This window comes from Meles meles, chromosome 7 (genome assembly GCF_922984935.1).
Source record: "Meles meles chromosome 7, mMelMel3.1 paternal haplotype, whole genome shotgun sequence".
In the NCBI taxonomy this organism is placed as follows: Eukaryota; Metazoa; Chordata; class Mammalia; order Carnivora; family Mustelidae; genus Meles; species Meles meles.
The window spans coordinates 65053330-65069002 of record NC_060072.1 but is presented as its reverse complement, the minus strand read 5'-3'; the positions used below and the strand labels follow the sequence as shown (position 1 = coordinate 65069002).

At 37.7% G+C, this 15673-nt stretch overlaps 1 protein-coding gene across 1 annotated transcript in view; it reads right to left on the bottom strand.

The window, feature by feature from the left end:
* The window catches only part of IPO8 (importin 8), an 87813-nt gene that overhangs the window by 24436 nt on the left and 47704 nt on the right, over window positions 1-15673 (bottom strand). The window contains exons 17-20 of the mRNA XM_046012904.1: window positions 12055-12121; window positions 8367-8492; window positions 7607-7704; window positions 3742-3837 (exon numbers count right to left, since the gene is read on the bottom strand). Coding sequence (XP_045868860.1) covers window positions 3742-3837; window positions 7607-7704; window positions 8367-8492; window positions 12055-12121 — 387 coding nt within the window. The remainder of the gene's footprint in view (window positions 1-3741; window positions 3838-7606; window positions 7705-8366; window positions 8493-12054; window positions 12122-15673) is intronic.

Here is a 15673-nt window from a genome sequence, read left to right as displayed (position 1 = left end):
GAAAAAGCAACTGCATAAAATAACATCTTAAAATTATATCACTGAAACTATAAAATACAGAAATATAGTATTTTCAGCATTAACAATAAAAAGGAGATAGGTGGAAGATTGTACTGGAGCAAGCAAATAACACCAGATGGTAACTCCAATCTGAAGGAACAAATGGAAGGAATTGAGAAATGGTAAATAAGAAGGTTAATATGACAAACTCTATATATACTTGCTTGCTTGCTTTTCTTAGCTTAACACATAAAATTACAAAAAAATAGTAATTATAAACGGTGTATTACTAGGCTTATAACATATATAAAGTGTAACATATAGAACAGTAATAGTACAAAAAGGAGGAAGAGGAGATAGAGCTACATAGGAATAATGCATCTATATCTCACTAAAATGAAGTTAATCTAAATCTGAAATAGATTCTGATTAGATATATTACAGTAAGCCCTAGAACAACCACTAAGCAAATTTTTTAAATAGTGGGGACAAAAATTAAAAAGCAATTAAAATGTGACATTAGAAAATATTTACTTATTTCAAAGTATTTACTTATTTCAAAAGAAAGCAGTAAAAAAATATAGGGGAACAAAACTAATAAGACGAAAAATAAAATAGCAGACTAAATCCATGCATCATAACAATATTAAATATCAATAGATAAACAATTAAAAGGAGAGAATTTCTCATTGGATTAAAAAAAAAAAAAGCAAGATAACAAGATTCAACCAAATGCTATCTACAGGAAACACACTTTAGATTAAAAAATACAAACACCTTGGGGCACCTGGGTGGCTCAGTCAGTTGGGCGTCTGATTCTTGATTCTGCTCAGGTGGTAATCTCATGGACATGGGATAGAGCCCTGGCAACACTTCCCAGGGTGATCTACAGATTCAACACAATGCCAGCTGACTTCCTTGCTCGATCTGACAAGCTGATCCTAAATTACATATGGAAACTCAAGGGACCCAGAATAGCCAAAACAATCTTACAAAAGAACAAAACTAGAAGACTCAAACTTCCTAATTTCAAATCTTACTACCAAAGTTATAATAAAGACGGTATAGTCCCAGATTAAGGATTAAGAAATTAATCAGATGAGGGGCACCTGGGTGGCTCAGTGGGTTAAAGCCTCTGACTTCAGCTCAGGTCATGATCCCAGGGTCCTGGGATCGAGCCCCACGTCGGGCTCTCTGCTTAGTGGGGAGCCTGCTTCCCCTCCTTCTCTCTCTGCCTGCCTCTCTGCCTACTTGTAACCTCTGTCTGTCAAATAAATAAAAATAAAAAAAATAAAAAAGAAATTAATCAGATGAGAGTCCAGAAATAAATCCTCACATTTATAGTCAATTCATTTGACAAGGGTGCCAAGACAATTCAATAGGGAAAGAATAGCTTTTTCAATAAATGGTACTGAGACAACTTTCTATCCACGTGCAGAATAATGAATTTAAACCCCTTCCTCATTCAACACTGAAAAATTAACAAAATGAATTAAGGACCTAAATGTTACAGCTAATACTATAAGCTCAGAATACTAGAATACTATAATACTCAGAAGATGAAAGAAGGAAATCTTCGTGGACTCAGATTTAGCAATGGGTTCTTAAATATATCAAAATTAAAAACTGTTTCGGGGCGCCTGGGTGGCTCAGTGGGTTAAAGCCTCTGCCTTCGGCTCAGGTCATGATCCCAGGGTCCTGGGATCGAGCCCCGCATCGGGTTCTCTGCTCAGGAGGGAGCCTGCTTCCTCCTCTCTCTGCCTGCCTCTCTGCCTACTTGAAATCTCTGTCAAATAAATAAATAAAATCTTTAAAAAAAAAATTAAAAACTGCTTCAAAGGACACTATTAAGAAAGTGATAAGACAATTCACAAATTGGGAGAAAATTTTTACTGAGCCACCCAGGTGCCCCATGGGAGAAAATTTTTGCAAACTGTATATCTGATAATGGACTTGAATTCAGAATCTATAAATAACCTCTATAACTCAATAGTAATAGTAAACTCAATAGTAAACAAATAGTAAAACAATAGTAAATAAATAGTAACCTCTATAACCCAATTAAAATGAGCAAAGAATCTGAATAGACATTTCTCAAAAAAAAGCTAAACAAATGGCCCTATGAAAGATGTTCAACATCACTAGCCATCAAGCAAACGCTAATCAAAACAACAAGATACTACTTCACACCTATAAGGATAGCTTAACAAAAAGACAAAGCAAGAGCTGATGAGGATACAGACAAATTGGAACTCCCATTCACTGCTAGTAGGACTGGGAAATGGTGCAGCTGCTCTGGAGAAACAGTGTGGCAGGTCCTCAAATGGTTAAACATAGAATTACCACTCATAGATATATACCAAGAGAAATGAAAACATGTCCACAGAAAGATCTGCATACAAATGTTCATAACATTATTCATAATAGTCAAAAAAGGAAATAATTGGGGGAACCTGGCTGGTTTAGTTGGTAGAGCTCTCCTAATTACAGAGTTGTGAGTTCAAGCCCCATACTGGGCATGGAACTTATTTTTAAAAAAATAATTAAAAAAAGTGGAAATAATCCAAATGTCCATCAACTGATGAATAAGCTAAAATAAATGTGACATATCCACCCAATGGAATATTTAGCAATAAAAAGAAATGAAGTACTAGTATACATACTCACACACGGATAAACCCTTAAAATATTATGCTAGGTGAGAAAAGTCATTCACAAATGACCACATGATCCCATTTATATGAAATGTCTAGAATAGAGGCACCTGGGTGGCTCAGTCCTTAAGCATCTGCCTTTGGGTCAGGTCATGTTCCTGGATCCAGCAGGGAGCCTGCTTCTCCCTCTCTCACTCCCCCTGCTTGTGTTCCCTCTCTAGCTGTGTCTCTCTCTGTCAAATGAATAAATAAAATCTTTAAAAAAAGAGAAATGTCTAGAATAGGCAAATCTCTAAATAAGAAAGTAGAGTAATGGTTGCCTAGGCTGGGGGGTGAGTGTTAAGGGGAAATGAGAAGTAATTACTTCTGGCTATAGAGTTCTTTGGGGGGTAGTGAGGGAATGCTCTAAAACCGTCATAATAGTTGCACGATTCTGTGACTATACTAAAATCCATGTAAGTATGTACACTGTAAAGGAGTGAAATATATGGTATGTGAATTATAGCTCAATAAAGCTATTTTAAAAAGTACATGGAGCAAAAGTTACAGAATGAAAGAAAAAAGATAACTCCACAATTTTACTTTAACACTTCAACACTTTTCTCACTATCATATCATGATTATATCAAATGTCAAATTAATCCTTGTTGAAAATGTATAGTGCTTTTTTTTTAATCAGTAAAAGAAACTTTTTCTTTTTTGTACAATATCTTCAATTCTGGTTAAAAGAAGATATCTGAGAATATCTCAAGAGAATCCACAAAAGCAAAGGGAGAATGAAGATCTCTGGAAAACCTGTTGAGTAGAATTTACACATTTATCTTCATGATTTGCTTGATAGCCTCTTAAATTATTACATTTCTTGTTTCTTTCTTTCTCAACTAGAATGCAAGGTGCAATTTTCAAACCGCATGAGTATTTTTGTCATTTAAATAGGATTTGTACCAGCAAGCACAAACCACAAGCTTTTTAATCACATCTTTAATCACATCTTTTTAATTTTCCACCATAATTTAAACAAAATGTCATTCGAGCATGTAAATTTTCAATATAAACATCCAGTACAACCTTTCCATACATGTATTACCTGATCAATTCCCTTTCCTTTGCACTGAAGAATGATGACTTCAAGAAGTTTGGCTGCATGACATTCTGCATCTTCTCCTGCATCTCCACATAGAACCTACAGTAATTACAATTCAGCTCAGCAGTGAACACCATTGTATAGAATTTAACTTGAGTCTACAGGAAGCAAATATCCCATAAAGATTCAGGAATCATAGCTTGGGGGCATCTGGGTGGCTCAGTCAGTTAAGTGTCTGCCTTCAGCTCGGGTCATGATCCCAGGGTCCTAGGATCAAGCCCAGCATTGCAATCATCACAATTACAATAAAGTAAGCTATATGAGTTAAGTGTCCAGATAAGAAAAGATTCCCTTTAAAAGCAACAAAACAACAAAATGAAATCAAAAGAAAATTTTAAAAACCTTTCATTTAAACAATGAAACAAACCCTGTAGTTTTGAGTTCATTTTTGTCATAATTTACTATCACATACCTTTTAATTTCTCCATATGGATTTTTATAACTACAAACATTTTCCATGAATGTTATAATCACTTAGGACTGTAAGTATTACAGTACATAAGTATAATAGTTTACCAGACCATTCCTCTCTTGTCAATTCTGTATTTCTACTATTATAAATAATTCTACAATGCACATGTTCATACATAAAATTTGGAATATAAGTGCCTTACAACAAGGTTCTCAGAAAGGAGATTTATACAGTAGAGCCATGCTTATATTGGAAATAAAAAAATATGGAAAAATTAATGAGTCCAAACATAAGCTACAAGAAAAAGAACAGACTTAACCTAAAGAGGAGACAAATTAAAAATACAAACAAAAAGAGGTAACAGAGAGAAACAAAAGACAGACTCATTAAATAAAGACAACGAAATGGACTTTTGTCAAAATTATTTTTAAAGAGCAGAGAGCAAAATTACAAAAATATTAGAATTGAGAAAGACATAAATACAAGTAAAGGAGAGATTAAAATAAGCAAATACTATGGAGAACATTATATCCCTTACATATTTGAAAGCTCAGATGAATTGGATAACTTCCTAGACAAATACAATTTAAGAAAACTGAATTAAAAAGAAATTCTTGATAAAGAAGACAGATTGAACATTCCCATTTAATTTTATTACTTCCCAAAAGACCATTAAAATGATAATAAAGAGGTTTTAGAGGCATAAATCCACAAAGACAGAGAAAAGGAAAAAAGTAGACAGCTGTAAAATTTTGGAAACAAAAACAGATGGATCAGTGAACTGAATCACAAGCAGGTAGCTGGCAAAGCCAAAAATCAACCCTATTTACATAAAATTTAAAATTCTACCTCTTAGGGTAATATATCTACATCTAGATTCTAAATGTGAATGAGCTATGGAACCAGAATGTCTTTGTTCAAATTCCTGCTCTGACATGTATCTGTGCTTTTAAAAAAGGTAATTAACCTCTGTGTCTTACTGTCCCCATCTGCAAAAGGAGGATAATAATATACTTACATGGTAGGGTTGTAGAATACAGAAAGAAAAAAAAATCACTCCCTTTGCCCCAAATTGCATTTACTTGGGTTTTTTCTTGGTTGGTTGGTTGATTTTAGTCCCTACCTCCAGAAGGAGAATAAACAAAATATATTTTGGTAATTTTAAAAATGGACTCTAGAGCCAGATTACCTGGCTTCAAATATGGCTCCAATATAGACTAGTTCTGTGACTTAGGACAATTTGCCTGAGGCATGATGCAAAAAATTGTGCCTCAGTCTCCCCTTTGACCAAAATGTGATACTTTCCTCATAATGTTGTAAAGATAAAATAAGTTAGTATGTATAAAGTACTTGGGAAATACCTCATATATAGTAAGAGTTCGGTAAGTATTAGCTATTAATAAAAACCAAGATTATGACATATATTTTCACCACTTAATAAGTCTAAGGACATGACCATGAACATCGCTTTTACCCCAGCTACTATAATACAGAGCAGCTGTACTAATGGGTGTAGGATTGTTACGTTTTCTGCTTGCTGCTTTCTCTTCCCTTTTCCCTCACTAGCAATGGTCTCCACTTAGGAGAGGATACTAAAGACTGTCAAGTGATTATGATTTAATAAGCTAGGTTATTTATTACAGCTCTAAACGGGTCTTCAAAAATCATGATTCTAGGGCGCCTGGGTGGCTCAATGGGTTAAGCCTCTGCCTTTGGCTCAGGTCATGATCTCAGGGTCCTGGGATCGAGCTTGCTGCTCAGCGGGGAGCCTGCTTCCCCCTCTCTCTCTCTGCCTGCCTCTCTGCTTGCTTGTGATCTCTGTCTGTCAAATAAATAAATAAAATCTTTTGAAAAAAAATCATGATTCTACCCCTTCAGATTTTATATGTGATGAAACTTAGTAACCTCCCCAAATCTCCCAGGCTCTTTACAACTGAACTGAGACCTGAATCAGATGCACTGATTTATCAGTTCAGAACTCTTTTAATATCTCAGTGCACATCTCTAGTGAGGAAGATGGGCTGTGCACTAGATATTTTACGCTCAAGGCCAAACTTAAGTATCTGGCACCTCTATGCAATGCAGTTTTATATTTATGTACATATAAATATTCACCTAAAGGAGAAGGAAAACATTATTTATATTCAACAATGATTCTAAGATATTACCAACAGAGGGCGAAATCTAACCTGTGACAAAGACAGAATAGTAGACAATCCTGTTTTTATGTAAATATAACAGTAGCCAATATATGGCTAATAAATCATCTTGGACTGAGCTAAACGATGCTGTTTTCCCAACTATTCCAATTTTTCTATCTTATATTATTTATATTCAAAACATATATATCTAGTGTTTCCCAATATACATATTCAATTAAAAAATCAGTGATTGATAAACTGTGGTTATTTTCTTAGCATTTTGCTTTTCTGTTATTGGTTTTTTAGCACTTGTCTTGAATCAAGTAGCAAGTTTGCATTTTAAAAGAAAAAACATAAACAAAATTATTTACCCTAAACATTATAAAGTGCACAGCTATAAAAGTGGCAAATGTCAGGAGTGCCTGGGTGGCTCAGATGGTTGAGCATTTGACTCTGTTTCAGTTCAGGTCATTATCTTGGGGTCATGAGATCGAGCCCCATATTAGGCTGTATGCTTGGCATGAAGTCAGCTTGGGATCCTCTCTCTCCCTCTGTCCCTACCACCCTGCATTCTCTCTCTCTCTCTCTAAAATAAAATAAATCTTAAAAAAAAAATAAATAAGGGCGCCTGGGTGGCTCAGTGGGTTAAAGCCTCTGCCTTCGGCTCAGGACATGATCCCAGGGTCCTGGGATCAAGCCCCGCATCGGGCTCTCTGCTCAGCAGGGAGCCTGCCTCCCCCTCTGTCTCTGCCTGCCTCTCTGCCTACTTGTGATCTCTGCCAAATAAATGGGTAAAATCTTTTAAAAATAAATAAATAAATAAATAAGGGGCACCTGGGTGGCTCAGTCAGTTAAGCCTCAGACTCTTGATTTCAGGTCAGGTCATGATCTCGGGATCATGGTACCAAGCCCACACACTGGCAAGGAATCTGCTGGCGATGTGCTCTGTCCCTCTCCCTCTGCCCCACCCCCCTGCTCTCTCTCCAATAGATGAATAGATTTTTTAAAAGTAAAATAAAAAATTTTAAATTAATAAATAAAAATGGCAAATAGTCTTAAGCACAACACACAATAAAAAACTATCAAATGACAATTCCAAGGTCTATTAGAAAATAAAAAATAGCAAATATTGAAATAGCAAATGTTGAAGTCTATACAGAACTAAAGTATAAGAAACAAACTGAAAGAGTGTCCTGAAGTAAAATACTTAAACATTAGTAAGAACCATTATAACAACTGGTTAGGACACACTTACCTTTCTACACATTGTAAAAAGTATTTCTAAATGCTTTGGATTAGATAATAAAGTATCTGTATCTATTGTCACATAATTATGCAGGAGAGGCATCATATCTGGAAAAAAATTCAAAAGCCCAATGAGACTTGAGGGACAAGAATAGAAATAAATTATTTCCACTGAAACCACATCCTGTAGCACCACACATTACTATCCGCACTCACAACCACAAAATGCTAGTAACAAAAGTGACAGATCTGCTCTTCCTAGATGAGGAAGATGTGGATCAAAAAGATTAAAATGCTCATCTTTTATTATAGTGATTGTTCTCAATTTTTGTCTTTTTCTCCATTGGAGTCATCACCATTTGACAAACTGTGTATTTTCTTGACTGTGTGCTCCCCACCTTCCCCATTCCCCCCACCCAACTAGAAGGGAAGTGTCAAAAGAGCACGCACTATTTTGCTCACTGCTACACTGCTATGCTTAGAACAGTTCTGGGAATATAGACAGCATTCAGAAAATAGTAATTCAATTAACGTATGGGTATATGTGCTGACTGCAAACTGATTTGATACAACAGGAAAGAGTCCCCTTTCTACTGCCTGTATTCCTGGAGCTGCAAGACACTGCTCCAATAGTACCACCCTTTACGCAACAGGGAAAGAACAAGGATTTTCTGATTAGTAGTGGAATCATGTAAGTCTTTATGTCAACTGCCAAAGGAAATAATGTCCAGACACAGAAAAGCAAAAATGTTAGATGGTCAAAGCCATACCTGTAAAGTATTCAAAACAATCCTGCTGGAAAACCTCATATAATATACCTAGCAGTTGCCACATTTGAGGGGAAATACCATGGCAGGTTAAACTATATGCCAGTGAAAGAATTTCTTCATAGAATTCTAGAAGGAAGAAAATCTCTCGTTAGAATGCTAGAAAACAACAAAAATTAACCACAGAGACCACAGATAGGAAGATTTAGGTTATCCACTTACATACATTCCTCTCACACATAACATACATGGAGCACCCCCTCATTGGCATTCCTATCTTCAGCTACCTGTATTTGCCACCTTCCCTTTCTTACCAAGATCTGCCCCCTACCCAGTCAGATGGCACAAAAATTTGTTTTTACTAAACTCACCCATAATACTGGAAGTATGTATGTGTGTGTGTGTGTGTGTGTGTGTGTGTGTGTGTGTATTTTTAAGACTTTATTTATTTTTCAGAGAGAGAGAGAGAGCACAAGCAGGCAGAGTGGCAGGCAGAGGCAGAGGGAGAAGCAGCCTCCCTGCTGAGCAAGAAGCCCCATGAAGGACTCGATCCCAGCACCCTGGGATCATGACCTGAGACGAAGACAGATGCTTAACTGACTAAGCCACACAGGCTTCCCAGGAATATGTATATTTTTGATACTGTGTAATAAATAAAATATAGTTTATACTTCTAAAGCTATGTCAGAAATGGATACAAGAAGGAAGAGATTGTTTTCTATCTCTCATGCACAGAATTTTTAGCCTACAAATAATTAATATTCTTTGGGAAGCTTAATTATGCTAAGCTAAAATATCTTCCTGCCTCACATATGTTTACAAACTATATTCTGGACCGTATTTTGTCAATTTACAAGACAATTATACCCACTATAAAAAAATCCAAAGGAATGATCTTATATCTGCAGGTATGTCTTTTTATTACCCTCTGTCAAAAGGAAATCATATCTAAACATACAATGAGAAAACACAATTCTTAATACAAAATTTTCAAATAACTCCTACCACATCACTAAACAAAAGTCTTTTAACTTCAAAGGTGTTTTCCCTCTTTTTTAGAAGGTACTTTTAAAAGCCACCTGGGTGGCTCAGTGGGTTAAACATCAGACTCTTGATTGCCTTTTGGCTCAGGTCATGATCTCAGGGTCGTAAGAGTAAGTCCTACGTCAGATTCTGTGCTGAGCGTGGTGCCTGCTTAAAATTCTCTCTCTCCCTCTCCCTCTGCACTGCCCTGCAACTTGTGTGCTCTCTCTCTCAAAAAATTTTTAAAATCTTTAAAAAAAAATAAAAGAAACTAATATTCACCCTGGGAGCATTTGGAGGTTTTTTTGTAACATTATTTAAAACAACATATTCAAAAGCTAGTAGACAGAAACTTGCCTTACCAAGAGCAATCTGGAAATCACAGATATTGGGAAATAATTTGTCACATAAGACAATCACTTGAAAAGCAGCATTATCTGAATATGAAATATATGAAAGTTCTGTTCATCACCACCCCACACCTTGTATATGATGAAAGGAGAGAAAATGCCTCTTCCTAACATGAAGCCTAAAGACAGAAATGTGGCCGAGATTTCCTTGCACACCCTTGACAGCTTCAGCATGTGTGCAAGACCCAGCCACCCTGATGCTGAAGACCGGGCCTTTGAAACTTGACAGAGAAATGAGAAAGCGCAAAGCTGTTGCAGATTACTTTTCATGGCTGTACTGGAGTCTGGACTGCGGTGGGCAGCAGTACAGGACCCCAAGAGGTCTCCTCAGCAGACCACTACCAGAGCACAGTCCTGCTGGCTCCCGCCAACTCCAGCCTCCCCATGGGTTCAGTGAGCTAAATTTCATTTACACCTGAATGCACCAAAAGTTATTTCAACTATTCTCAACCAAGAAGACTAACTGTTAGGGAGGGATGGCTGTACTGACTTTGACTCCCTGCGTAAGATAAAACAGTTGAAGCAGTAATAGTCAATCCTGGCTTCTAATAATAAATGAAATTTTAGGAGTAAATTAGCAATGAAAACAGGCCAGGGAAAAAAGGGAAGTGGGACAATGGAAAGAGAGTAGACCATGGACACAAATAAAGTCAGGCTGCTGGGGTGAAGGTCCTGGAATAACAGAGTCATCCCATGACATCTTACAGAACAAATATACATAACATTTTTTTTTTTTAAATCTAAGATCCTGTATGGCCAAATATCGGTTCAAAATGGGCCACTAATGGGATGCCTGGGTGGCTAAGTCATTAAACGTCTGCCTTCAGCTCAGGTCATGATCCCAGGGTCCTGGGATTGAGTCCCACATCAGGCTCCCTATTCAGCGGGAAGCCTACTTCTCCCTCTCCCACTCCCCTGCTTGTATTCCCTGTCTCACTGTCTTTCTCTGTCAAATAAATAAATAAAATCTTTAAAAAACAAATGAAAAAAAAATGGGCCATTAACATTACATTACAACTAAAAACGTAAAAAAGACCATCCATCACCTTAGGGCTAGGGATGGGATATCAGACAGGAATTGGGGCCATGCTTTCTCTTCTACCCACTGCACCCAAAACTCAGCCTGTTTCCTTAACATGCTGATGTTGCAATTGCTCAAATCAAACAGCTGGTATAGGCAAATTAGAAGGCTGGTATAAACTATTTCTCTTTGTCTTACTGCATGATTTCACTCCTCAGGGTTACTTTACTTTAAATTTAAATGGAGAATCTTCAGTTACAATCTCTTCCATAAATAAGGGGATCAGTGAATACATTTTTTGCTTATCAGAATCTCTAGGGTTATGGTCCAGATATGTCATTTTAACTGGTTCCAGGGAATTCTTTATGCACCCCAAAGTTTAAGAACTACTGCTTTATAGCAATGATTTCAAAAGGAAGGAGGAGGTACCCTCAGCAGTGTACAAGATAATCCACTCAGTAGGGAAAATAATGTATTACAATACTTTACGAATATAGATGTTTAATCCCATCCTTCTACATTTCATTTTTTATGGATGTAAATGTAATTTGCTAACATATGTATAATGCCTACAATATTCATTCAAATATTATCCACCTATATTAGAAATGCATGCTCAATTTGTTACTAATTGTATGAATGACAAAAAGGTGGGAGACAACTGCTCTTAAACAGTCACCTGCTTTTCTTCCACCTCTGTTTGCACACTATAGAGGCTGCCTCTGTAGTGTACACATGCCCACATGACTTGGGGCTGCCATCTTCAAAATGCTTGGATATATGGAAAAACAAGCCTCTTCCAAATTTCCCATCAGTCTGTAACATCCTGATTCTATTAGTTACTCATTCTATTCAGAAGTCAGCCACTATAATATAACAGAACAATCATTTCATAGTTCTGATAGGACACAGGTCTGTCATTTCACATTTTTCAATTCCAGATTAAAGTAACCTCACCTAAACCTCATTCCAGTTCTTCCTTTCTAAAAATGTAAAAACTTAAAGTTCTCTGTTCTTTAAAAATTCCAAGACAAAAATTCTTTATTGGATGTATTAAATTTTTCCCTAAATGAAAACACAGATATCTAATACTAGAAAGTATATCCAGAAACAAGAGAATGCAAGCTTTTTTTCCTCAAAATTATCCATATCGTTGAATTTGAAGGGCTAAAAGTGTACTTTAAGTTCACCAAATTAAAGAATATTAGTTTACCTTTTCACTCTATCTTTGACTTACCAATTACATGTTTCTGTAAAACAAGATCAATGATCCGTAGACAGATATTCTCTAACTGCTGAGTAACCTAAAGATAAATTTAAACGTTTAGTTTAAAATTCACCATGACAACCCTTAATCTATTAATATTAGCCCAATAAAAATACCAAAGGGATTTTTTTTAAAAGATTTATTTATTTATTTATTTGACAGACAGAGATCACAAGTAGGCAGAGAGGCAGGCAGAGAGAGAGAGGAGGAAGCAGGCTCCCCACTGAGCAGAGAGCCCAATGCGGGGCTCGATCCCAGGGCCCCGAGATCATGACCTGAGCCGAAGGCAGAGGCTTAACCCACTGAGTCACCCAGGTGCCCCCAAAGGAATTTTTTGAGAAGTTGACAATTCTAAATTTCAAGAGAAAAATATAACCAAGAAATTCTGAAAAGTAAACTAATGATAAAAGTGGGAGTTAAGTCCATAATAAAATTACAAATTAAGTTAGTTCCTTACCTCCTATTTTATACCAAAATAAGTTTCTAATGAATGAAAGATTTCAGTGTGAAAACATGGGCCATAAGAATACTAGAAGAGGGGCACCTGGGTGGCTCAGTGGGTTAAAGCCTCTGCCTTCGGCTCAGGTCATGGTCCCAGGGTCCTGGGATCAAGCCCCGCATCAAGCTCTCTGCTCAGCAGGGAGCCTGCTTCCCCCTCTCTCTTTGCCCGCCTCTCTGCCTACTTGAGATCTCTGACTGTGAAATAAATAAATAAAATCTTAAAAAAAAGAAGAAGAATACTAGAAGAGGAGTGGGAGGAGCAAGATGGTGGAGGAGTAGGAGACTGAAATGTCATCAAGTCTCAGGAATTCAGCTACATAGGCTACATAGTCATCAAACCATTCTGAACACCTACAAACTCAATAGGAGATAAAACAAAAGAGCAACAATTCTAAGAACAGAAAATCAACCACTTTCCGGAAGGCAGGACATACAGAGAAGTGAATCTGAAGCTCCAGGAAGATAGACCCTTGGGGGAAGGGCCAGCTCCCAGCAAGTGAGAAAGCAGAGGAGCCCAAAATCAGAACTTTTGGAAGTCTGCTCCACTGAGGGACACTGCTCTAAAGGCTAAGCGGGGATGGAGCCCTTGCGGGGACAGTGCGGTCTCAGGACTCTGGTGGGTCACAAGAAGACCAGAGTGTGAGTGTGGCAGACCTGCCAGGTATCCAAGCAGGGAAGCTGGCTCCAGAGACGGAGCCGGAGCCAAGGAGTGAGCTCTCATCTCTGGGTTACCTTAAACCGTGATCCAAGGCACAGTCATGCCACTGCTCTTCGATCAGGAACCCCAGAAGTGGCAGATCTAGAGAGACCTCCTCCTTCTTCCCCAGGGAGGAGTGGCACGGGAGCGTGTGACAGGAATCGGCCGTGTTTGGAGACTCCAAACGGGGTTATGCGCCAGAGATAGAAATGCTCCGTCACAGCCTGTGAGCTTGGAGTGGGGCTAGAGACCAGGGAAACAGGAGGGATTGACTGCTTTTCTCCGAGGGCGCACTGAGGAGTGGGGCCCCAAGCTCTCTGCTCCTACGGGGCTGGAGATTGGGAGGCCGCCATTTTCATTCCCATCCTCCAAATCTGTACGGAAAGCGTTCAGGGAACAAAAGCTGCCAAGAGTGAACCAGAGCTGGCAAGGAGGTGCAATTCCGCCTCGGGCAAAGACTTTTGAGAATCACTAAAACAGGCCCCTCCCCCAGAGGATGAGCAAAAACATCCAGCTGAGACCAAGTTCACCAGGGCTAGGGAAACTGTGAACTCCAGAACTAAGGGAAAGCAACTATAGAATTAATGGCTTTCTTTCCCCCATGATCCCTTAGTCTTTCGAAGTTAAATTTTTTTTATTTAATTTTTTCTAGGGGGCACCTCGGTGGCTTAGTGGTTGGGTGTCTGCCTTTGGCTCAGCTCATGATGCAGGGTCTTGGGATTGAGCCCTACATCAGGCTCTGCTTGGCAGAAAGCCTGCTTCTCCCTCTCCCACCCTCCTGCTTGTGTTCCCTCTCTCCCTGTGTCTCTCCCTGTCAAATAAATAAATAAAATCTTTAAAAATAATAATTTTATTTTTTTTAATTTATCCTCTTTCTTATTTTAATTAGTTTATCTTATCAAAACCTTTTTAAAAATCTTTTTTGTAATCTTCATGGTTATAGTCATATTTTATCCCTTCATTATATGTAACCTTATTTTTTGTACATATATAAGTTCTTTTTTTCTTTAAAATTTTAGGATACAATTTCTTCTAACAGATCAAAATATACCCTACATCTAGTACATGGCTTTGTTCTAGTCCCCAGCCTAATCACATTCTTTCCTCTTCTTTTTTTTTTTCTTTTTCAACCAACTTCTTAGCAATTCCTTTTTTAGAAATTTTTTTTAAAAAGATTTTATTTATTTGACAAAGAGACACAGAGAGAGAGGAAACACAAGCAGTGGGAGTGGGAGAGGGAGAAGCAGGCCTCCCGTCAAGCAGGGAGCTCAATGCGGGCCTCGATCCCAGGACCCTGGGATTATGACCTGAGCCGAAGGCAGACACTTAATGACTGAGCCACCAGCTGCCCTTTTTTAAATTTTCATCTTTACACTTATATTCCATCGCTTCATCATGTGTACCCTTATTTTTGTATATAAGTTTTTCTTTCTTTAAAATTTTGGAGGTAGTTTCTTCTAACAGACCAAAATGCACCCAAAATCAAGTATGTGGCTCTGTTCTATTCACCAGTCTAATATATATATATATATATTTTTTTTCTTTTTTCCCCCCTTTCTTCTCCCCTCAGATTCAGCTCTCTTCTGATTTGGATAGTGTATATTTTTCTGGGGTTGTTGCTACCCTTTTAGTATTTTGTTCACTCATTCATCTATTCTTATCTGGATAAAATAAAAAAGGCAGAAAAACTCACCACAAAAAAGAACAAAAGGCAGTATCGATAGCTATGGACCTAATCAATACAGACAGCAGTATGTCAGAAGTAGGGTTCAGAATGGTGATTATCAAGGTGCTAGCTGGGCTCAAAAAAGCATGGAAGACACTAGTGAATCCCTTTCTGGAGAAATAAAAGAACTAAATTCTAATGAAGCTGAAATAGAAAAAAAAGCTATTAATGAGGGGCAATAAAAAATGGAGGCTCTTACTGCTAGGATAAATGAGGCAGAAGAGAGAATAAGTGATACAGAAGACCAAATGATGGAGAATAAAGAAGCTGAGAAACAGAGAGACAAACAACTACTAGACCACGGGGCTAGAATTCGAGAGATAAGTGATACCATAAGACAAAACAGTATTAGAACAATTGGGATCCCAGAAGAAGAAGAAAGAGAGAGAGGAGGAAGGTATATTGGAGAAAATTATAAAATAGAGAATCTCCATAATATGGCAAAGGGAACAAGCATCAAAATCCAGGAGGCACAGAGAACTCCCATCAAAATCAATAAAAATAGGTCCACACCCCATCATCTAATAATAAAACTTACAAGTCTCAGTGACAAAGAGAAAATCCTGAAAACAGCTCAGGATGAGAGGTCTCTAACATACAATGATAGAAATAATAGATTGACAGCAGACCTATCCACACAGACCTGGCAGGCCAGAAAGGACTGG